This window comes from Nilaparvata lugens, chromosome 9, assembly GCF_014356525.2.
Source record: "Nilaparvata lugens isolate BPH chromosome 9, ASM1435652v1, whole genome shotgun sequence".
NCBI lineage: Eukaryota > Metazoa > Arthropoda > Insecta > Hemiptera > Delphacidae > Nilaparvata > Nilaparvata lugens.
The window spans coordinates 36,641,220-36,666,266 of record NC_052512.1 but is presented as its reverse complement, the minus strand read 5'-3'; the positions used below and the strand labels follow the sequence as shown (position 1 = coordinate 36,666,266).

Genomic DNA, 25,047 nt, shown 5'->3' with positions numbered 1-25,047 from the left:
GGTATTCACTCCTTCACAGTGTAAGTGAGCAATGCCCATGCACTGTTTCTTTCAGAATCACTCTTACTACATTTAAAAGAGATCTGTAGGCTTCTTCCTTTTCAGTCTTCTCACTGTATTAGAGTTGTCAATGAGGTGTAGAGCTTGAATGTCCTGATGATTATGTAGAGTCTCTTCATGGTTTCTGACAGCCTTTGTGATCATGACATCGACTTCTTCCATCTGCAGGTCCCTGTGGAGATCCGAGTTTCTGACAAAGTATGGAGCATTGACAGCATTCCTCAAAACCTTGTTCTGGAATTTCTGGATGATGTTGATGTTACTTTTTCTTGCACAGCCCCACAGCTGGATGCCATACAACCACACAGGCCGAAGAATTTGTCTATACAATAGTAATTTATTGTAGGTTGAAAGGCTTGAATTTCTCCCCAATAACCAGTACATTTTTGAGTATTTGAAATCCAGTTCTTTCTTTTTTCGACGTGTGACTTCCATCGTAGTTTTGCATCTAGTGTCATTCCAAGATACGTAGCTTCATTTGCAAACGGAACTTCTTTGTTGTTTAATCTTATTGGGATGTACACATGATGCCTATTTGTGAAGACAACATGCGTGGACTTGCTTTCATTCAACTTAATCCGCCCGGTTCTAGTCCATTTCTCAATTTTCTTGATGGCTTCTTGCGCTTTACTTGTAGCTTCCTCATTAGTTTCTCCAACTGCTAAGACAGCTGTGTCATCTGCAAAGGTTGCAATAGTGTCATTTTCTGGCACAGGAAGATCGCTGGTGTAGAGCAGGTACAGAGTAGGGCCCAATACACTTCCTTGAGGTACTCCAGCTTTAATTGGTGTTAGTCCTGAGTAGCTATCACCTTGTTTCACTCGGAAGAATCTGTCTGACAGGTAAGATTTTAGCAATGAAGCATATTGCTGAGGTAAAACTTTTTGTAGTTTCTTAATTAGACCTACATGCCACACTTTATCAAATGCCTGAGCGACGTCTAAATAGATAGCAGTACAATATTTTTTTCTCTTCTAGAGTCTTCTCAATTACATGAGTAATTCTATGGACTTGCTGAACTGTTGAATGTTTCCCTCTATATCCAAACTGATGATCAGGAATTAGTTGTCCACTCTCTATCACATGATTCAATCTGGAGAGCAAAACTTTTTCAAAGATCTTGGCCATTATAGGTAATAGAGATATGGGTCTATAAGATGATGCATCATGTGGTGGTTAACCTGCCTTGGGGACCATGATGATGACTTCAGCTACCTTCCATGACAGTGGCACATACTTCATCCTCAAAGCTGCATTCATGAGAACTGTGAGTTTTTTCAAAACTCTATCTGGTAGGTTTTTCAGAACTTCACCAGTAATGAGATCATATCCTGGAGCTTTCTTACAACTGGTTGTCTTGATAATACTTATCAGCTGATTTGTTGTTAATGCTGGAATCTCTCTCATATCCTGTGATATTCCCATCTCATCATCTTCTACACCAACTTGGAATTGATGAGGTTAAAAGACACTTTCCAGGTATTCTGCAAAACGTTCAGCTTTCTGTTCGTTATTCCTTGCCCACTCACCATTAATTGTTTTGATTGGTGTTTCTTGAACTGAGGGTTTTTCCAAGTACTTTGTAGCTTTCCAGAGTGAATAATCGGAGTTCTTATCTGTAGTAAGGTTTTTGAGATATTCACTGATCATATCATTCTTATAGCTACTAATACAGTTTCTTAGCTAGAAAATTCAAATGAGTTTTCATTTCCTCACTTCCCTCTTCTCATGGATAAGTTCCAATATGTGATGTGGATAATGTGAACCAGAAGACCTTGGTAATTTCTAGCTCAAAATCTATTTTTATACACAATAATTCTTGGAATGCTGACCAGTCTGTTTGCCTATTAACTAGCCTCAAATTACATTCTTTCATCACCATGGTTTCAACCACATTGAGGATCAATGCAGTATGATCAGAGCTCAGGTCTTCACAATCTTCTATTTCCATGTAGTTTAATGATAAATTCCTGATTACAAAGAAATCTATCAAATCTGGTAATTTATTTCTATCAGTTGACCAATATGTGGGTCGTCTACAGTGGAACCTCTGTATAACGAAGTCGATTATCCCGAGAAAAAATCCGTTGGAGAGAGGTATTCGTTATTGAGAGGTTGTTCTGTAAAGAAAACTGGCACGATCTTATGGATCTTATAATATATCACGGGCGGTAATTGAATGAATATGGTACATAAAACATAACATCGGGAACGTAGCTAGGGTACATATTAGGCCAATATATGGAAATTTGAAAATGCATGCTGTTTATAATAATAAAACATGTTTTTTGAATATTTATAGAATGTAATAAGAAAGTACACTCACCAATTTATTTCCAGAAAGCTTGATTTGTTCGTAGTGGAGCTATATTTTTCAACTTAATTCACCAAATTTATTTTACTACTATTTACACTACTATTAGATTGAACACAAGATACTGTGATATTGTCAATAACTTCACCATAAATACCGTACTCTAATAACTCAACTTTTCTATTTGCTAATGGTTTACTTGAAAAAGTGAGTTATTTTTTGCTGAATTTTACATTTGAAAAACATCACATTCAATAAACGACTCACATCTATTTAAACAGTCGAAAATGTTGTCTAGTACACTATATTTCAGTTGTAATCCTCGCCTGATAAGTTTGAATGCTTGTAAAACTTCTTGATCTGACGGATTCTTCTCTTCAGGTTCGTCACAGTTATCATCATCATCGTCGTCATCATCTATCAAAAGTTTATTTTAATTTCCCATTTGAACACTTTAGAGTATATGTCTTCGTCTTCTGGGAAATCAGAAACAGCTGCATCTTCATCCAAAAAAATAAAATCTTCAAGTGGAACTTCAACTAAGTTTCCTGAACTTTATAGAAAGTCCCATTGCTTTTTCAATTCAGCCAAAGTCAAGCTCTCCTCATTATCATTATTATGTGTGAACGAATTGAATCCAGCTTTGGAGAAACAATTGAAAACTGTTGTTCTAGTAACATAATTCGTCCATACTTTTGCCAATTCAGAGATGCAGTCCCTCAAATTGATAATGTTTTTAGGAATGATTTCATTGTTCTCTACAATAGTGACAATTTTTTTCAGAATTATTTTTCTGTATTGTACTTTCAATTTTTTTATTATTCCCTGATCGAGCGGTTATAGTATCGACGTTACATTTGGTGGGAAGAAAAACACTGTGACACTTTTTAATTTGGAATTGATGTTTTGCGGATGTGGAGGGCAGTTGTTGATGGAAAGTGTAATTTTCCTTTTCTCTTTGGAGATGTGCTTTTCGAGCTTCACCATCCATTCGATGAAAATCTCGCTTGTCATCCACGCTTTTTTATTAAATGCATAGTCGACTTCCAAAGACTTGACGGAACGGAAACATCTCGGAGATTTGCTTTTACCAATCACCAGCAATTTGAGTTTTTCAGTTCCTAGCATGTTAGCTGCCGCTAATACAGTGATTCGTTCTTTGCTTCCTTTCCCTCCAAAACAAGGATCTGTTTTGAAAGTTAGTGTCTTATTGGGCAAGCATTTAAAAAATAAACCAGTCTCATCAGCATTAAAAATGTCTTTTGCTTCATAATCGTTTAGAACTTTTCTGAGCACATTCTCTTTCCAAAATTCACAAGAGGGTAATCAACACTAGCACTTCCACCCGATATCACTTTTTGGACGATGTCATGCCGTTTTTTGAATTTTTCTATCCAGCCGTTACTTGCCTTAAAGGGGTACGCGACTAGGTGCCACCCCGACTACTTGTCCCCTTTTGAAACCGGTTTTTAGGGGACAAGTAGACGTGAGCCATACCCGTCAAGTTGTATCCTTTCTGAGGAGGTGACAACTAGTCAGGGGGACACCCTGTCGCGAGGGTGCGAGGTGTCAAGTTGTCGTTTACGGTCATGACTAGTTGGCACCTCCGGTCCAGTAGGTGTCAAGTAGTCGGGGTGACAACTTGACTGCAATGGTATATTTTTACGAGGGTACAAGTAGTCGCCTATGGCCGAAATGACCTGGTTTCAAGTAGTTGGGGTGACAAATATTTTTACGAGGGTACAAGTAGTCGTCTACGGTCACGACAACCTATACCCTCCACAAGAAATCACCATTCCAGCTGGCTCTTCATTTGAAAGTTGGAAAATGAAGCCTAACTATCAAGTTCTATATGAAAAGGCATTAAGATTCCTTATTTTGATATAATAAGATATTTTCAACATCATGTCTTTGTGAGTGAGCCTTTTCAACCATGGTGCAATCAAGAATAAGTATAGAAACAAGTGTATAAAGATAATTATTTATCCTCATATTAATTACCAGATTTCATGTAAATACCTCAGTTGATAACCAGACTGATAGCTTCATCTGCCATATCATTGATGGATGAAAATTTGACTGTCCTAGCATTATGCTCAATTTACTCATAAACGGTGTGTATGACGGGAAAATATAACTGAACAAAATGTGTTTAGAATTGTGTTCTACATCTGGTTGTCATCAAAAGGGTTTTTTTCATTTTTTTCTGTTTTCAACCAACTCGAAAAAATTTGACCTAAAAATAGCAAAGACCGCTCCCGAACCGTGCGTTTGACGGGAAAATGTTACTGAACCAGAAGTGCTTAGAATTCAATTGTTTGATTCCTCTTTCCTACGCCGCGAGGGTATAAGTTGTGCTTACTGGTGCTCTGTAGGTGACAAGTAGTCGGGGTGACACCTTGACGCCAGCCTGCAAGGTGTCATGTAGACCTGAGCCATCCCCGTCTACTTGTCTCCTTTCTAAGGAGGTGACAACTAGTCGGGGGGACACCCTGACACGAGGGTGCGAGGTGTCAAGTAGTCGTTTACGATAATGACTAGTTGGCACCTTTGGTCCAGTAGGTGTCAAGTAGTCGGGGGGACAACTTGACGGCAATGGCATATTTTTACGAGGGTACAAGTAGTCGCCTATGGCCGAAATGACCTGGTGTCAAGAAGTCGGGGTGACAACTAGACGGCTACCCCCTTAAAGCTACTGTGTCCTAATGATACTGCAAATTCTAAAGCCTTTTCTTTGATCAAATTCCCTGACAATAGAAGATTTTTCTCGCGCATTACTGTCACCCATTTTATCATCGCGTTATCAATATCATCAAATGTATGTACAAAGCTTCGTTTTCTTTCTTTGCAAATCATAAGAAACACTTTGTTTTAAAATCTGATCCCGATTTTTTAGAATAGTCGATAGTGAACTCGAAGGTATAGCAAATTGTTTTGCGACATCCAGTTTTTTTACACCTTTATCTACCCACTTTCTCTGCTACCCTTAATTAAACAATTTCTTTTTGACATTTTTCTCACAACACGACAGACTGACGGCACGAATGAAACTGAGTACAGTAACTGAACCAGCAAAATTGGCATGTGTGAGAAAAGCAAATGATGGGAGGATGGGCAAATCTAGAATTCCCGTTCCTTCATTCATAAATGGCGAGTTCTACAAGGATTGAAATGTGTGGCAAAAGAAAGGATGGGAAAGTCCAGTCGTTTACCTACCTGGTCTACGAATGACAAGTTCTTGAAAGTCTATTTCCAGTAACTTGCATTCAATTTCCGACATGATTGTGTTTAACCCCTATTGACTGTCTACCACCCTATGTTCTTCCTACCTGAATTGCCATTATTTTCAGTCTATTGACATTTCTGCTGAAACTAAACAATTCCTTGAAAAGGACCGTCTTCTTCCTGCACATAGTACATTTTGTAAGTAAAGAGAAAAATTTGTTGTTGAGAAGTCCGAAATTCGTTAAATAGAGGTAAATAAGCAGCCAAAACTCTGAAATATCATGGGACGAGGTAAAAATTCGTTGTGTAGAGGATTTCGTTAAGTGGAGGTTCATTATAGAGAGGTTCGACTGTATTTGATGACATTACTGAGCATTGCCTATCATTTATAGCTTGCAATAGCTGTCTTCCTTTTTGAGAGTTCAATCTTGAGCCCCAACTTATATGTTTTGCATTAAAATCCCCACCTATGATGAATCTGTTTCCTAGGTGGTCGAATAAATTCTTGTAAACTTCATTGGTTATATTGTGTCTTAGAGGACTGTAAATGGCTGCTACAATGAAATGAAATCTTCTAGTTTCCACTGTAACTGTTGTCACTTGCATTTATTCTGTTTGAATAGGTAAGTTTTCATAATGCTTCAGACCCTCTCTGATTATTATTGCACTTCCACCTCTAGCTTTATTTTGGGGATGAGAAGTATGATACAACTTGTAGCCTCTGAATCTCAGGTATGACTGGGTTGTGAAGTGAGTCTCAGAGATTAAACATATATCTATTTTCTTAATTCGAAGTACTGCTATTAATTCTGCTTGTCTCTGTTGAAGGCCATTGGCATTCCATGTCATTATTCTCAATTGCTGGCTCATTTCTTCTTAGAGATTGAATGACTTTGGTTTATTTCTATTTCACTTAGTCTTTGCTCAAATACAGTCAACATCGACTCCTGTTTTATAAGCTTCTCCAAGATGATGTTTAGGATACTACTCATACTTTCTTGTTGTGTTTCCTTCTTCTTTGAAGACACGGCTTCAGAGTAGCTCTTGTTCGGATTTGTGATAGAGGAGGTGCTGCTCTTGAATGCTCCTTTTGCAGGCTGGTTGTTCAATCCCTTCTGCTCCTCCTTTTCAGGCTTTTTGTTGGGTTTCTTTTCTTCAACAGTCTTCTGAACATTGGTTTTTCGTTGTCGTTGATTTTTTATTTTCTGAAGGTCTACAACTACACTACATCCTCTGTAGTTTGATGGATGCTTTCCTCCACAGTGGACGCATTTAGGCTCCGACTCCTTCGGTTTTGTGCAGCTGATTGTGCTGTGCTTCCCAGCACACTTCACACATCTTGGCTCTCTGTTACAATATTTCTGTGTGTGCCCAAAACCTTGACATTTTTTACATTGAGGCACTAATCTAGATGAAACCAATGAATCAATCTCCACTTTGTATCCCATTATATGTTTTATTTCATATACTTTTTTCACATCTTCTTCAGTGCTAAAAGATAGAATAAACATGTCAAGTGGCTCCTTGGTCTTCCATTTTAATTTATTTACAGCATTCATCATCTTGAATCCTCTATTTTTGAGGTCAGCAACTATGCTTTCTGGTTGGCAAGTGCTATGCAGTTTCTTGGCCATCACTCTTATTGGTCTCGTTTGTTTGTTCTCATACGAGTACCATGAGTATTTTGCTTCATTCAACCATTTTGTTGCTTCTCTGAAATCTTTTTCAGACTGAAAATTTATTTTCAATGAATTTCCAGTCAATACTTCGAAATTGAAAGTTTCCTTACTGGCAAATTTTGTTATCTCCTCATATACTTTTTGAAAAGATTTTACGTTTTCCACTATCACTGGTGGAAGGGGTGGAATCTTTTTGCTCTTAGCTGGCAACTTTTCTGCAACTGATGATCCATGTTGTGCAACATCTGACTGCTTTTGAATGTCATGACGGGATGAATCAATCGGAAGGGAATTCAAGAGCTTCCTCTTCTTTGAAGACCGCTTATTGCGAGCTCTAACCCACTCAGTTTCTTCTGCTAGAGTGTCGTCATCGGTTTCATAAATAAACTGGTTTGATGAAGATGATTTTTTCTCGATAATCCGTAGCTTTGAGTGACGTACTACCTCCTCAACACAAAGCTTCAAGATTTTCAATTCTCTTGATTAACTGTTGTTTTTCTTCCTCAGATTTCTTCCACTTCAGCTCAGTCTCCTTCCAAGCATTTATAGGATCTGCTCTGTTGCTGATTTGAGTTTGTTATTTCTAATGTACTTACCTGGTGAACAATCGTCAGCAATTGATGAACAATCAGCAGCATTAGAAGATTCCTCCATTTTCGTAGGCACAGTTTCTTCTACTTCTTCTTCAAACTCTGGCACCAAGAATTTGGGTAGACGGATTAGTTGTTTATCCGACATTATTCGCGTTTATCGAAACATATTGTCTGAAACACTCGAATAGCACTCGCGCACGCGTGCAAGCGCGGTTCACAAAAACGGCCTCGTTGAAAACACAATCGACAAATTTCTGCTTCGCTTGCATAGATATCCGAAAAATGTATCCGTCGCGAATTTGTTCTAATTAAAGAGTATTCAACTTAACAAACTGCTGACTTTACTTTTCTATACACTTTTCACTACACTAGACTAAACGGCTACACAACCTATCGCTACGAGCTCTCGCACAATACTGATTGTCATATGATTGACACATCTTCAATATTTAGAATAACATAATTATACAACTAAAAGTTTGATATTTACCAATTCACTCAGAGATGGTGCCACCATCACCCGCCTCTCCAATTTGCGTTTACTTTAGTATCAGAATTTAAAGAAATATTTTCCATCACTGATTAACCCATACATTTTATATAGCACCAAGACCAACTTGAGTGCACCAAGACCGCGCCATCTTGGTGGAAATTAAATTTAACGCTAATTTCAAAACACACTCGAATCGAAGTATTGTTACTTTTGTTCTAATATTTTAAAACATGCCATGAAATCAATTAAAAGGATCGATTTAAATCAATTCATCATTTGAATTCTTTATTTATAGAAGAATCTTCATTTAACTTCATTATACAACATTATAGTATCACAAATATTAGTAGCCTAGATAATTATGATGAATTGATTTAAATTTATTCTTTTGAGTTATTTCATGATATGTTTTAAAATATGACTAACAAAAGTAACAATGCTTCGATTTGAGTATGTTTTGAAATGAGCGGTGGATTTAATTTCCACCAAGATGGCGCGACCTTGGTGCACTCAAGTTGGTCTTGGTGCCATGTAAAATGTATAGGTCAGATAGGAAGTTACCTTTCTGTATGTATTCTGTGCCAGTATGGTGAATTATTGTCGTCATTTGTACGCACTTGGCAAGAGTGTGACGCCGACTTTGTATAACACATACATACAAGTATGGTGAATTGTCGTAATTTGTACGCACTTGGCAAGAGTGTGGAGCCGACATTATGTTCTAGTATTGCTTGACATGGTATACATACGAGAATGGTGAATTTTCCAGTGCTGAGTTCACTCTTGAGCGGCTCGTGAGTGGCATCCAAGTGCACGAGTCCCTCGCGCTGCCTCGTCGCCTCGTGCTGCTCGTAGAGAGCGAGGGCTCGGCCCACGTCGAACTTGCGAGCGGCGAGGAACTTGACAGCTGTGTTCCACGACACCCCGCCGCAAGTGGCACCCGAGGCCGACACCCCTCCAGCCCGTCTACGCCGCAACTTGTTCACCACCTCTATGAAGCTTTTCGTGGCCTGCAACGAGCATCAATTCAATTACTCAATAATATCAATTAATACGTGCTATATAATTTATAGTAGAAATTATAATCACACGAAAATATCCCGATGAAAATTGGAATCGATGAGAGCAACCATAGAGAAAAAATAGCTAGAGATAGCCTTCAATATTACAATATGTCCTTTGTGATATAAATTATAGTCGACCACACGAGAATAGCCCAATGGAAATTGGAATAGCAATAGAGAAAAGATAGCATAAGAGGAAAATAAATTAGAAATTGCATTTGTTCAAATGCTAATTGATGAATAATTATTATTAAACGAAAATCCTAATTAAATGCCGTAAATCACCCCGAAGACTTCTGCCACTAAGTCTTTGGGGTGATTTACGGCATTTGATTAGGATTTGCGTTTAATAATAATTAGGCATAAGAAGATATCAAAATTGAGAAGAGATAGCATAAGAAGATATCCCATGGTATAGGGAGTTGAAGTTTCAATATTGACCTAAGCTGATAGTCCTAGTAGTTATTTTTGGTGAAGCTATGTCACGCTGGTAGTCTCTCATACTGTGCCGTTCCTACACTTTCAAGTTAGAAGGGTGTACAAGTTATTTCTATAATAATTAAGTAAACACTTCAAGTAGCCCTGTCAGAATAGTTTAATAGAGAATAGATTAATTAATATTTTCTCAACACACCTGACGAATTGATAACGTCTATAGTCAGTTACACACACATCGATTTTTGGACGTACAATTTTTTGCCGTCCTTTTGAATTCTATTAAATTCAACGTAGCTTGACAAACATCATCTGATCGATCTTATAGAGTTTATAAGGACGGCAAAAAATCGTACGTCCAAAAATCGATGTGTGTGTAACTAGCCTATGGGTGCGAGGGCGGCAATGGGTATGTCAGCTATTCTACTGAAAGATGTGGAAAGTGAAGAGAAATTAATTCAAGTTGTACTCAAGTTGAATTATTAATTGCATGCTCTACTACATGATTAATAAACTCACATAGCCCTTGTTCAATGCATAATGAAATAATTATAATCGTTTACGGGTTGAAGAAGAAGAGGGAGAATATGAAGGAGAGGGAGAAGAGGAAGAAAAAGACAAACAAGAATAATAAGACGAGAGGAGAAAAAACAAGAAAGAAGAAGATGAAGAAAAAGAGAAAGAAGAACAAGGACAAGGAGAAAAAGAAGAGGAGAAAGAGAGAGAAGAACGAGGCGAAGAAGAAGAAGAATGTTTACCAGGTGCTGACTGATAGTTAATTCATAATAATCAACAATATTTTTGATGAATTTGAGGCAGACGAAAATGTAAACAATGTATCTAGAAAAGGTGAAAAACTCAGGTATTCTACATAGTTGATCAAACATTTATAAATCTAATATCGACCCAAAAATCATTATTTTCAAGTGAAAATTGCCTATAACAATATAATTTTGTGCTATTCATTGAAATAGTTCTGATCTTATCAAGATCAATAAATTTTTGTCATGACAAATAGGCCTATTTACCAAGTGATTATTGATTTGAAATAAGGCTTATCTAGAATGCCAACTAATTTATTGTGATTGTTTTGTGTAATTATAAGAATGAGAAGACTTAAATTTGATTTGAATGAATAAATTTATTTATTTCCTCCTCAAATTACATAAGTGAAAATTAAATAGAACAGAGTAAGCTGTGTTCAGTCGAGTTTATATTGGAAGAATGAATTGATTCTAATTAAAAGGTAGACATGCATTGTGAAGGAAATGCCATTGTAATTTAAAAATAGATTCAATGTGCGCTTATATTAACAATTCAGATAATGTTCTAAACATCTACAGCCACTCACAGAAATCACTATACTGCCACAATGTCTGAAAACAATAACATAGAAAAGTTAATTAGAGAATTAGATAGGTGACATGCTAGGGTGAAAACATAGTGGAGTGGCGAAGGTGAAGGATTTCAGAGATGATAGCTGAGTGAGTTGAAAGTAATGTGTTTATTCAAATATGCCACAACATAAGAACTCAAGATTTTTAGAGAATTTAATAGCATTTGAATTGAAATTGGAGAAGCAAAGGTAGGATAGAGACATGCATTTAGATTCATGCATGCTTGAATCACACTGAGCTATCTTCTATTATACACTCTACCTAGGCGACAAGCCTAGTCACAATTGAAGTATATCTATCAATATATCTTCGCCACACCATCATGCTTTGAGTAACCACTTCAGGTCACAGCTAAAAAAGCCCGGCTTGGTGGGCAGATAAGATGCATTTCTTTTTATGGGAGTGTTCACATTGGCAGTATTAAATTTATAAGCACTCCCATAAAAATCAATGCTATACTATTACTGCCCAGCAAAGCAAAACTGCCAAGTTAAAAGATGTAATGGGATTACATGGAAAACAATAGAACTAGCAATGAAAAGCCGAGGACTTCAATTGAATTAGTGGGAACAGGTCCTCCCTAATGCTCTACATTAAATTAGATACGATCACTTCTTTGTGAACCAATTTATTTCAACACCACATGATTTGATGTTTACACACTCAAGGCAAACAAGTGTAGGCCAATGGATTCCTACTTGGCTTTAGAATCCTGGAACAGTTTTACAAATACGTGAAAGCAGACAATCCAAATTTGAACCAGCTGTGGATGAAGTATATAAATTGGAAGCAAATCCAGAATACGCACATGTTTGATTCCCAAATATAAAGATCAAGAGGATAAATCTATGACATTTACAGATGAAACAGGATGATATAGGTAGAACTTGTTACCTAAATTCATGAATTAATTTATTTAGCAAATTCTAAAGCAAATCTTACGTTGAAAAAATATAAAAGAACCACTTGAACTTGTTTGTAGATGGAAGAAAAAAGCATTGAATTTTATTGATTGAGATTTAAGAGAGAAAACAGAGAAACAAGGCTAAACGCAGTATTGTCTTATAGAAATAGCATAGTACTTACAGGATATTGTTATATAACATCATAACAACCTTCTCTAACACTGGTACATCAGATAGATATGAATGATCTTGGAAAAAAACTAACATGAGTTCAAAATTTATCACAAATCCAACAATAATTCAAAAGTTGAATGCACGAAATGCTTCCTACTAATTTATAGGTTAAGTTTGGCTTCCTTCATCTCTGATAAGATCACAATACAATGCAAATATGAATTGATCAAAAAGACAGATCATCAATCAAGATCCTTATTTCAACACACAATGAGAAATTAAAACACTTGGAAACTTTTCTTTGAGTTACGGTACATTACACAAAAAACTAACTGTTTCAGTGCCAACAAAATTGATAAATATAAACAATAATTATTTTTGATGAGCTAATTCGATCGCCTGAGTGTTGAAGTTTGAACTATCTAAATTCCATAAAAAATTAACAAAATTCAAAATATGTTTTAAGTTTGATTAATTCATTAATAAAAATACAACCACTTTATTGAAGGGAAGTCACGTCTTACACCCGCAGACATCAGATCGATCTATGATTATTTCACGATTAATAAACGCATGAGGATGAATAGCACGCACTTGATAACATACTAAATTGAAAAAAATTGGTCAAAACCATGAATTTATTGAAATAATCAGGAAAACATAATATTTATTTACCTGCTCTTCATCTGCTGTTAAAGCAGCCGCCATTTTACTTTGACAACTAGAATTAAGCAGGGTATCCACGGGCCAACAGATTTGTGATGATGTCGAGGCAGCCTCACCCACAAGCCTCGGCGAGGCAATGTGTAGCCGTTTATGCGCGTTTTAAGGCCGGTACAGACGCTCAAGTACAGTAACTATATTATTACCCACAGAAAGGACTTATGCATGTGGGGCCGCGGAATTGGAAATATCTGGAACTCAAAATATCAATGTTAAATGTCCTATGCTTGAAAACTGTTGCAGGGTGGAACTCCGAATATTTGTCAGACAGCGGAATTGGAAATATCCGGAACTCGAAATATGTTGCTAGGCGGAATTGGGAGTATCTCGAACTCAAATTATGGGACCCTGCTTGCTCTGAAGGATAGTTCTGAACATGGCAACGATGACGGCAGGGAGAGATACCGACGTGCCAAATCCATTTATACTAGTAGTTCTGTGAACAGTAGACCTCACGCAGTATTATCATCCACAAGTACCTGATTGAAACTATCGACCTTATGGAAATACAGCAAAAGACTGGCTTCTCCACACATCTGTGTAATCACTTGTCAGCTGATTTATGATGAATAATTCTATAGTCTGATTTTTACTCTAATATTAGCGTATGAAGGAGGCTCCTTTTTCCTTTCATATTATCCTTGAAATGCAAAAATTCCAAAAACCTTGTATATACGTCGACGCGCAATTAAAAAATGAACATAACTATCAAATTTAAAGAAAATCTATTACCGCGTTTCGCCGTAAATGCGCAACATATAAACATTCAAACATTTGAACATTAATAGAAATGCCAAACCGTCGACTTGAATCTTAGACCTCACTTCGCTCGGTCAAAAAAGAACATTGAGCAGGCTAAGAAGCTGGTAACTGCTGCAAAGATTGAAAATGCACCGAATCGCTGTAAGGCAGCATGGGATGTGATAAACTCACATCGGTCCTTGCCAAGGAGACAGCTTGATTTCGTGAGACCTGATGCATTCAAAAACTTTTTTGTTGAGTCGGTTGACAGCATCGTGAAAGATCTGCCCACAGTTGCTGGTGATCCAGTTGAGCTGCTAGTTGCACGAGTTCCACCATTAAATGCTCGTCTGTGTTTCTTCCGCCCCATCACTCCGCCTGCCCTGATGTAGATTATTCGTTCATTCAAGCCATCCCGAAGCCCTGATGTGTATGGCATGTCTGTATTCATGCTTAGAGAGGTGGTGGATGTTATTGTGGACCCCCTTGCTACAGTAGTTAATGACTGCCTGAGATCTGCCATTTTTCCTGACTTCCTAAAAAACTCGAGAACTGTTCCTGTGTATAAGAAGGGTGACCACCAGAGCCTAAACAGCTTCAGGCCAATATCTATGACTCCAATCTTTGAAAAGGTGGTTGAAGCGGTCATAAAACCCCAAATTGAGGAGTTTTTTGAGAGAAACAACCTTTTCTCAAGTATGCAGATTGGTTTTCGTAGGGGGAGGTCGACTGTTGATGCAGTGAATCGAGTGGCAGAGAAAATTAGATCAGTGTTTGAGGATGATGAGTCCCTGCCACTTCATTGTGTGATTTGAGCAGAGCGTTTGATTGTGTGGACCATCACATACTAATCAAGAAGCTTAGCTATTATTGTGGTTATGGACTCTGCTCTTGACATCTTGGAGTCATACCTGACTGGGAGGACACAGGTGGTGTCATTGGGTGGAGCTGTTTCATGTCCACTCCCTGTCAGGTTTGGGGTACCTCAGGGTTCAATTCTGGGGCCAATCCTGTTCATCGTGATGATCAACGACCTGGATGACAATGGTGTAACTCTCCTGTTTGCTGATGATTCATCATTGCTGTCTTCTGGCATTGACCTTCAGCAGGTGTTGGAGAGGTCAGCGGAGCATCTGCGGTCTTCAACCTCATGGCTCCTGGTAAACCGTTTCCAGCTAAATGAGAGCAAGACACAAAACATCATGTGCAGTTTGTTGCATAATCTGCCTCATGATCAGGAGCCTGTGAAACTGCTGGGCTCAGCTGGGCCAGCCACATTCAGCAGGTGACCAAGAGATTGTCCCGAATGTGTTTCCTTTTGCTCAAGCTCTGGGGACATGTGACAGAGGCATATCTGGTCATGGTGTATCATGCACTTTTCCACTGCCATATCTCCTACGGTCTACTCATGTGGGGTCACTCAGCCAAGGTTGTGGACATAGGCACTGAAGCTGCAAAAACGGGCCGCCAGGATCATTACTGGAAGCAAACATCTTGCTCATTGCAAGCTCATTTTTGCTAGGCTGTGTATTCCAACTGTAATCAGCCACTTCCTCCTTATCTGCCTCATGTACTTGAAGAAGAATCAACAAAATTTGTTGACTCAGAATGATGTGCAACACCACACCACCAGGCATCGAGAGCTGTTTGACGCCAGGGTGCACCTCGAGAGATTGCGGGTATGCTATTGGAGTTCAGCACTACGCTACTTGAACAGGCTGCCTGCAGGGGTGAAGCAGTTGGACCTCAGCGTGTTTGAGAGAGTTGTGACCGGTTTTCTGAGAACCAGGGCTTATTACAATGTCCAGGAATATGTGAATGATGACCTGTCTCGAATATTATCAGGCTAAAGTTTCATTATGTTGAAGATCAAGGCCTCTTATGATATAATTTTTTTTTCGATCTGAACTTGATCACTGTCATCTTGACCATTTTAGTGTTTTTTGTTATTTTTTTTTTATTCATGACATGATGCCATAGATCCTACAATTGTGGGTAATGGATAAGGAAGAAGGTATAAAGTATGGCCATTGACTGTCACGGTACTGATTGGTTAGCTCAGTCACATGGTACAAATCCGCCATTAAGATTCCAAACAAACTTTCAAGTCCTATCTTATAGCATTAAACATTTGAAACGTATCACTTATTTTAGCAATTGGAAACATATTATGAACTTAAGATGAGTTTGATATATCATTTTTGAAGAGAAATTGATTATACTTTAATATAGACGAAGAAGATAACTTCAAAAAACACTAATAAAGCTTAAAACATAAATTTTCCTTCCCTCAGACTCCTCGCAGACCACTTCTAGAACATTCGCAGACAACTTATTGGGAACCAGTGATCTATATAAATATGTAGAAAGATAAATTTCAATTTTGTGTATTTCCTCATCTCATTTATTGGATCGAACTTCAAATAATCCAATTTCAAAATATTTTTGTGGCTCAATTGAATATAAATTTTATGAAATATTTAACCATGATTAAGTGCTGATTAAAGACGTCTTGACTTCTCTGATTGACTCTCTTCAGTACAGAGTACACTACCCATAACATGTTGGTACAATAGTTATTGATATGATTTTCGAGTTGCATTACTACCAGCAGTGGTTAAAGCCAGCTCCAGACATGCACCATTCGGCAAACACCGAGCAGCGGCTCGCTAGTAGTGTGGATGGATGTTTGTCTATTCAGCAAGCAGCGAAAATTCGTGCTCGTTGTTTCAGCCGGCTCCAGACATGCGGCATTCGGCGAACACCTAGCATACTCGCCGAATCACGAGTAGTGTGGATGGATTTTTGGTATTCGGCAAGCAGTGAACATTCCTGCTCGTTCTTTTCCCGTTCAGTGTGGGACTTTTGAACACATCAAAGTGGACGAATGTTGTAACTTTATTTTCCAGTAACGTGTTGCCCTGCTTGGCTGCAGTCGGTAGAGCATGAATTATAAGATATATAACCCTTTTAGTGGTTCCTAGAATAGTAATAATACCAATTTCTTACTGGCTCTCCCAGAAGCTCCCGCAGTTCTCTGCTTTTGCTGGTTACTGACGTCGGCCACTCCAACAGTTCACAATTTCTGTGACTGATTTGTTAAATTCCATGAACACAGATGTAGTAATTTATGTTGCTGCAACTTAATACTATGACCTTGAGATTCTTCAAATCAGATTTATTGATACTGGATAATTTATATAAAGCACGAAATATTACCATGTGCTTCTTAAATCATCAATCATATGCATTTAAATTATGCAGCTCAGTTATCGACTTGCTATTGCTTGTCGAATAAAATCTTATATATCTTCTTTCCAAATTAATATAAATAACTAACTACAAACTATAAATCTCAAATAATATTAATATGTATCTCTCAGGGCTAAGGTTTGGCCTCTGGTGGAAATTAGATAAATCAATTTATCTAGTGAACATGAGCTTCATTTATATCTTTATAATTTACTAATAAAAGAATGATCAAGTGAGCATATAAATTATAACATCAAAATTTAAATATTTTTTTATCTGTGCATACTTAAACATGTAAATATGATATATCATTCTTAATTAATAGAAATCCCTTATGTTTCAAGACTTGTGCAAGTTTGATATTAATTTTAATATTTGAATAACCTTTTGACAAGCTAGCTTTATGAATCTTGTTTCACTCGAAGCACTGAGGGCGCCCTTGATATATTTCTTTTCAACTATATAACTCATGTGTCAAATTTCACAAAATGATGATGGCGATCCAAATTCTTCCAACGTCTTAGGCTTTCTGGTGGGCTGAAGTTGTCTTCTCCAAGGGAACAATAAAATATTCTATGACTCACGCCTTAATATGACCCCACTGAGTCTTATGAAATAATTTATTGAATTATTCAAACTTAAATTTTTAAAATGTACAATTATTAACAAAAGGACTTGTGCTCTACAAAATTGGTGGCTGTTCCCGGTGACTTCTGGCAAGCAAGTGGGTTCTCATCCCCTATTCCTCTACAATCATACTCCCGTATTCCAAATTTGCATATTATTTACATATTCAACTACTATGCCATTACATAATCAAAATAGTCCATGTCAATCTGCTAGGTTATTACATAAATAAGACACATTATATTTTCTAATTATTCAAATTGCATCTGGTACATGAACTGAGTAGTGATAACTTACAAATTCTCATAATTTATATAAATAATAAAGTATATTTTTGAATCGACTCACTTTTACCACCAGTCAGTTACTGCATTTTGATTGGCTTAATCCAAAATTACAAATGTATCCATGCGCCTAATAGAATATACATACTTCCTTAATATTTTTATTTATTTTACATATTTTGTACATGTTCATTTGACATAATGAATATTTTTATGTTTATTAAATTGTTCTTTCTTTTACAATAACATGCCATGTGGTTACCAAATCCTCTGGTCACATATTAAGCGAATGTTATTTGTTTACAACTAAATTTGCAATAGGTGTCTGGCTAAATTTCAAATTATACGGCTTGACTGATTATTTAGGTTGTCAACCAGTAAGTATTATAGAGCCTAACCTCAAAATTCATTATTTTATATAATTAAATAAATAGCAATAAAATTATTTTCTATTTGGCTGTTCGAATTGTAGCCAGGATACCCGTTATTATCTAATATCTAACTTGTTGATATTGCACCCAGCGATAACAAAGCGGCTGTTTGCTAGAGACCTATAAAATCTTTTCATTTGGCAATTTTGCCAGTTATTCAAAATAATCTGTTATAATGTTCATGTGGAATGTACATACAATATGTTAATATAGAATTATGATCTAGAGATACTACCTCTCTGAAACAGATGGTTAAAATTGGTAACTAAATTAATACTCAGTCCAATTTTGTAAGGTTGGCATTTAGTTGAGGAAGGTTTCCAAACAAGATTTGAGTTCTGTCACTTCATTATCATGGGCATACAAGGAAAATGCACCAAGTGCAATTTTTCCAAACTTTGATTTTTCATTATTTTTAATTAATTATATAAACTATGAATATTAAATGATATCAAATCAAATAATCAAACAAATGAAGAATATTTCATTTCTTGCAGTATGATATTATTTTGTGAAAAATTACTAAAAGGAAATTATGATTGATGTTGGAAATTAGAAATTGATTTCCTGAGAATTTTACTTTTATGGATTTAGTGGATTCTCCTTGTATGACCACGTAAAATGTTAGTACTAATTTGAAGAACTTATCTATATTACTAGTAGGTAACCCGTGCTTCACAAGGGTCTATTTTAAAACTGCAAAATGATAACTTGACATATTTAAAAATTTGAAATTTTAAAATAGGCCTATAACCATCCTCGGTTAATGAAGAATCTTATAGGCAAAATTTCAAATCAATCAGTCCAGTAGTTCAGATGTGATGATGTGTCGAACATAATTTTCCTACATCAAGAATGCTACAAAGGAAGGCCAATGATAGGCCTACAGCATGAAGACTATGTCCATTTCATTTGTACTGGTGGCAAAATTTCACATTAAAAATAATTATTTGATAAAATCCAAGTTCAATTGTAATGAAAACAAATTCCTTCAAAAAATAATTGATAATAATACGTTTCGAGGGAAAAAATTGAGAACAAAAAAATTGGGAAGCATCAGGATTCGAACCCAGGTACCATTGCTCCATAAGCTAGCATTTTACCGTTGCACTACACTGCTGTTCGAAAATGTTAGTCTTGTAGCAGCATCATAACCTCCTCATAAAAAAACACACTTTGGGCTATGGAACTTCATGTATGGTAGCATAGATGAATTTGAACATTAATTCTGAAAAATCTAGAAGGAATATTGGAATTTGGGCTTCCAGGTGCACGACATTGATATTTTTAGAATCTATGTTAAAAATTTGGAGATCTGAATCATTCCCGTTTCTCCGGTATGCAATCCACAAGTTGACATGTTTTGATGCGCACAAACGAACACATGAACAAACACAACCCTACTCTCTCTTATTATATAGATAACTAGCAGGGCACCCATGCTTTGCTACGGGAATTAAAAGATAAGATTATTTTTGTGAAACATTTATAAACTAAATTCTACCAGAATTGTTATAATCGTTTTTGAGATTAGGCCACAACTTGGCATGAAAATTATTGAGTCAAATAATTTGAATAATTAATTGATGTGTTGGAACTGCTCTGTAGAATAGTAGTCCAATTGCAGAGAATTTTGTAGAATATTGGGTGGGGCTTGAAAGTCAACCTCAACTCTATTCATTGGCGATTAATATTACCCATTGACCGTTTTCAAATTAGCAGTGATCATGTTACTTTTGCTTTTGCTTGATGCAATTGAAGATTAAATTCCAAATTAAGTTGATTGGGAATTCTATGACTCTGGTATCCATGGATCTCTTGCTTATTCTGGAATTTTTGGCATAGCATGATGCTTAATTTTCGTTTCACTTATTCAAAAGTGTGAAAGCTGCCAATCCTCTGATTCTTTCTTCCATTCATACAAAAGAATCTATTCATAATAGATAGTATAACATTTATTGTGGCTGATTCCTCATGTCCTAAACTTTACTATCATAAATATTAAAGTGGGATGAATTTGCATAGATCTGAATGAAGTTTATTCAATCACTTTGATTATTGACTGCCATTATATGATTTCTTTCTTTGATCTTAGCTTGAAACCAAAAGCTTGGGGATGAAAATTCGGATTTAAACTAACATATGACTCAATTTAATTTCTATCTAAAATATCGGGGCCCCGAGCTCCGCTTGTTGTTTATCTATTGATAAACAGAATACAATTATTTAAAATGATTGGGGAAGGACTAACAGGCACAGCCCAAAACTGTTTCCTCCTCAAATTTTGATTTATACACTACTAGCCGTCAGGCTCGCTTGGCTCGCCATATCAGTCTAGCCAGGGGGCTCCGCCCCCTGGACCCCCGACTGGATCGACCAAGAGTGAAATCAGCACGCTCGCTTCGCTCGCCTGCATTTTTCATTTGACCATTTTTATCATAATATGTTAGGACAATCCAGTTGGGGGCCAGACTAAATGTCTGGCTAAACGGATATGGCGAGCAAAGCGAGCCTGACGGCTAATAATATAATATTCCCAGGATTGAAATAGCAGTGCCCAATCAATTTTTCCGCGATAAATGCATTTAAATCTTCAACTTGGTGCCAACCTAACAAAGTCAACTCAACTTAATGCCAACCTGACAAAATTATTAATTTAGTTGCCAGTTAACAACTGTTTGGAAGAGGTACTCTATCTAGATTATAGTTCTATAGTGACATATGGTATGGAATTTTCAATTATAATTAAGAGTTTGGGAGAAGAAGAATATACATGCTAAAAGACGAACTTTAAACCCTTAAAAACAACCCTTAGAGTTAAAATATTGCCAAAAGATTCTTAGTGCGCCTCTAAAGGGCCAACTGAACATACCTACCAAATTTGAACGTTTTTGGTCCGGTAGATTTTTAGTACTGCGAGTGAGTGAGTGAGTGAGTGAGTGAGTGAGTCAGTCAGTCAGTGAGTGAGTGCCATTTCGCTTTTATATATATAGATAAATAGTCCAAAAAGTAGGTTATGTTCCATACACTTGAATTCAGATCCAATTTTAATCCAAACATTTGAAAGCAGAAAATTTCTGATTTAGATTGTTCACAGACCAAATTGAATAACAAAAAAACACTCACTAATCACTTAAAACTGTAAAATAATGATTAACTTTGAAAATAATGATATACTCTAATTTAGGATGATATACCATGTCATGTCAACAAATCAGATTTTTTTGATCAAGTTGATTAAACTTTCTTGATTCAACAGCTGGACATAATTCTATCTCTCTCCTACACAGGCACTCTGTTATCGACAGATGACGAAATTATCATCTGTTTTCCCAAGAATGAATAATTATTATCCTTTTTATGTCCTTCAGCGAGTTTCCCAGGGATGAGACCTAGTGCAATCGATTTTTTTATATCATAAACCTACCATGTTCCAAATTTGGTGAAAATCATTAGAGCTGTTTTCGAGATCTGTTGGACATACGACATAACCATTATAACCATATACAGAAATTGCTCTCTTGATATAATAGGATTGACAACTTTAGTATTGTGATCTATCAATATCAATAGGTTTGTCTTGTGTCATGTAATGACATCATGGAGGGAAATGGGAGCAGCTGATGGAATATTATGTTTTTTTTTCGATTTAGTTTCTAGCTGATATTGAAACATGAAAATATCAGGCCCAGTAGCACAAAAGCTTGTTCAATTTCCATCAGGATTGAATTTCATGAGAATTAATCAGAGCAGGGTTTTCTTTTAATAGAACGCTTCTCTCATTGGTTCTCTTGGTATTTAGTCGGGATAATGAATTAACAGACAGTGCAACTGGCTCTCTCAAGGCCATGGCTGCGTACAAACATGAAGCAACAGAGGAACCAATACAACAGAAGCTGAAGAAATTAGTCGCATTTCTATCACATCACAATAAACATGACATTCTACTACCATTTGTTTGGAGAGATCGATTTTAAATTTCTTTTGCTATACACCGGTCACTTTCTGAATCCATTTTTTCCAGATGTTCCATGAATACTGCAATGTTTTAAAATAAGATCACCGAATTTGGTAACTCAACTACAGCTATTATAATCTTTTTCACTTGCTCACACTTTCTTTCTCACGTTTTCAACAGAGTATGGATACTTTTTTTGATCAGCTGCTACTTGAGGGACCAATACTCCTTTCTGAAAGAGCTTCAGCGATTTTTCCCAGAGCTGAGACCTGTTCCGAAATAATTTTTTATCGCAAACGTACTCTATTTCTGATTTAATAAAAGAATGTTAGAGGCTTTTTCGAGATCCGTCAGACATACATACATATCTGAAAACACACATATTTTAACAGAAATTGTTCACTTTTGACGAAAGACTAGCACTAGCAGGGTACCCGTGCTTCGCTACGGGAATTAAATGATCAGATTATTTTTTGTAAAATATTTATAACCTGAATTCTACCAAAGCCGTTATAATCGTTTTTGAGATCCATCATACAAACAAAAATAGCTTGCTGAATATAACTTGATTAATAAATTGATATAGTCTCATCACTATCATAGAATTTTGTATCCGAAAAGGTGCTCTCCCTCGATGAAAATGTTATCATATATATAGGACCGTTTCAAGTTTCATTCAAATACATTTCTATAATACTTAGTTACCCAAAAATCGTTGTCAATGTGATGATTAGTTGCGTTGCTAACACCTCAGTTCGAACAACACATTCAATTCTGTTGAAATATACATTTAACTGTGTATTTTAAAAAGCAATTAAAAGTTAGCGATGCCTTATTATGGTGTCACCCAGTTGCTCTTATACACTCATCTTGACATCAGGGAATATTTTTATTGAATCACGCAATGTTTTCAAATTATATTGCTAAATTTTATAACCACAGCGGTTAATTTTCTCTCTTCCTTTCTTTAGTTTTCAACAAATGATGGAAATTTCTGTTTCAATAAGCTGCCACTTGGATGATCAATTTTTCCTCTCAAGTTATCTCAGAGATGAGACTTAGCTCAAATTTTTGTATCACGGACCTACTATTTGCTAGGAGCATCTTATTATCTGCCCTCTATCGGTAATAAATAGAGAAATTAGGCCACAGCTAGGCATGAAGATCATTGAGTCTAATCATTTGAATTATAAATTGATGTGTTGGAAGTGCTCTGTAGAATAGTAGACTAATTGCAGCGAATTTTGTGGCATATTGGGCGGGGCTTAAGAGTCGACCTCGACTTTATCCATTGGCAATTAATATTTCTCGTTGACAGTTATCAAATTAGCAGTGATCATGCTATTTTTGCTTTTGCTTGATGCAATTGAAAATAGAATTCCAAATCAAGTCTATTTGTGATTGGTTGACTCTGGTATCCATGGATCTCTTGCTTATTCTGGAATTTCTGGCATAGCCTATCGCTTAAGCTGGTTTACACCGAAGTTATTGTCAAAATGTTGATAACTTAATCCTTATGAATTCTATTAGATTGAACGGAAATTGACTAACACATATGTTCATCAAATGTTCACATTTTGTTAACAACTTTGGTGTAAACACAGCTTTACTCTTCATTTCACTTATTCAAAAGTGTAAAAGCAGCCAATCCACTGATTCTTTCTTCCATGGAAGTCCATTTATATATAAGAGTCCATTCATAATAATTAGTCTAACATTTAATGTGGCTGATTTCTCATGTCCTAAACTTTACTACCATAAATATTACAGTGGGAATTTCTAAGTGGACATTTCAATATTAGTTTGAATAATTCTTAATAGAGTTTATTCAATCACTTTGATTATTGACTACCCTTATATGATTTCTTTCTTCAATCTTAGCTTGAAACCAAAAGCTTAGGGATGAAAATTTGAATGTAAATTAATTTAATTTCCATCTAAATTGAGAACTTTAGTATTTACTTGTGATTCATTAATATAAATATCAATAGGTTTGTCTTGTGTCATGTAATGACATCAATATCGGGGACCAAGCTTCGCTCTGGAGTACAAAAGCATAAAACATTTATCACGAAAAAAGAAATTATGATATCATTCATAGTTCATACAGAAATTTTCTATCTAATCACAGTACATTCCCAGAGGAATGCAAAAATTTCTCTCACAATGGCCGGTTGCACAAAAGCAGCATGAATTTTGATCCTAATTAATTTCATGAGAACCAAATCAGAGAAGACCATTTCAAAAAGATGGATCTACTGGAATTCATCAGGATTGAAAATAATCCGGCTTTTTTGCAACCGGCACTAAGTACCTGATTGAATGATTACAAAAGTTCAACAGCTGAGTCATAATTTTGACACAGTCCCACACACATGAACTCGCTCACTCACTTTCATCAACAGATGACGAAATAATTATTATCAGCTGTTTTTCCAAGGATGAATAATAATTGTCCTTTCAATGTCCTTCAGCGAGTTTTCCCAAGGATGAGACCTAGTGCAATCGAATTTTTATATTATAAACCTACTATGCTCTGAATTTCGTGAGAATCGTTAGAGCCGTTTTCGAGATCCGGTGAAATACAAACATATAAAAATATCTAAACATCCAAACATCTGAACATCTAAACATATGAACAGAAATTGCTCGTTTAATAGTATATGATGGAAGGAAATAGGACCAGCTGATG

General features: G+C 36.3%; 1 protein-coding gene across 1 annotated transcript in view; it reads right to left on the bottom strand.

The window, feature by feature from the left end:
* The window catches only part of LOC111052210 (tyrosine-protein phosphatase non-receptor type 9), a 70,472-nt gene extending 57,414 nt beyond the window's left edge, over positions 1–13,058 (bottom strand). The window contains exons 1-2 of the mRNA XM_039435821.1: positions 13,015–13,058; positions 9,114–9,374 (exon numbers count right to left, since the gene is read on the bottom strand). Coding sequence (XP_039291755.1) covers positions 9,114–9,374; positions 13,015–13,047 — 294 coding nt within the window. The 5' untranslated portion in view covers positions 13,048–13,058. The remainder of the gene's footprint in view (positions 1–9,113; positions 9,375–13,014) is intronic.
* Between the last annotated feature and the right edge of the window lie 11,989 nt (positions 13,059–25,047).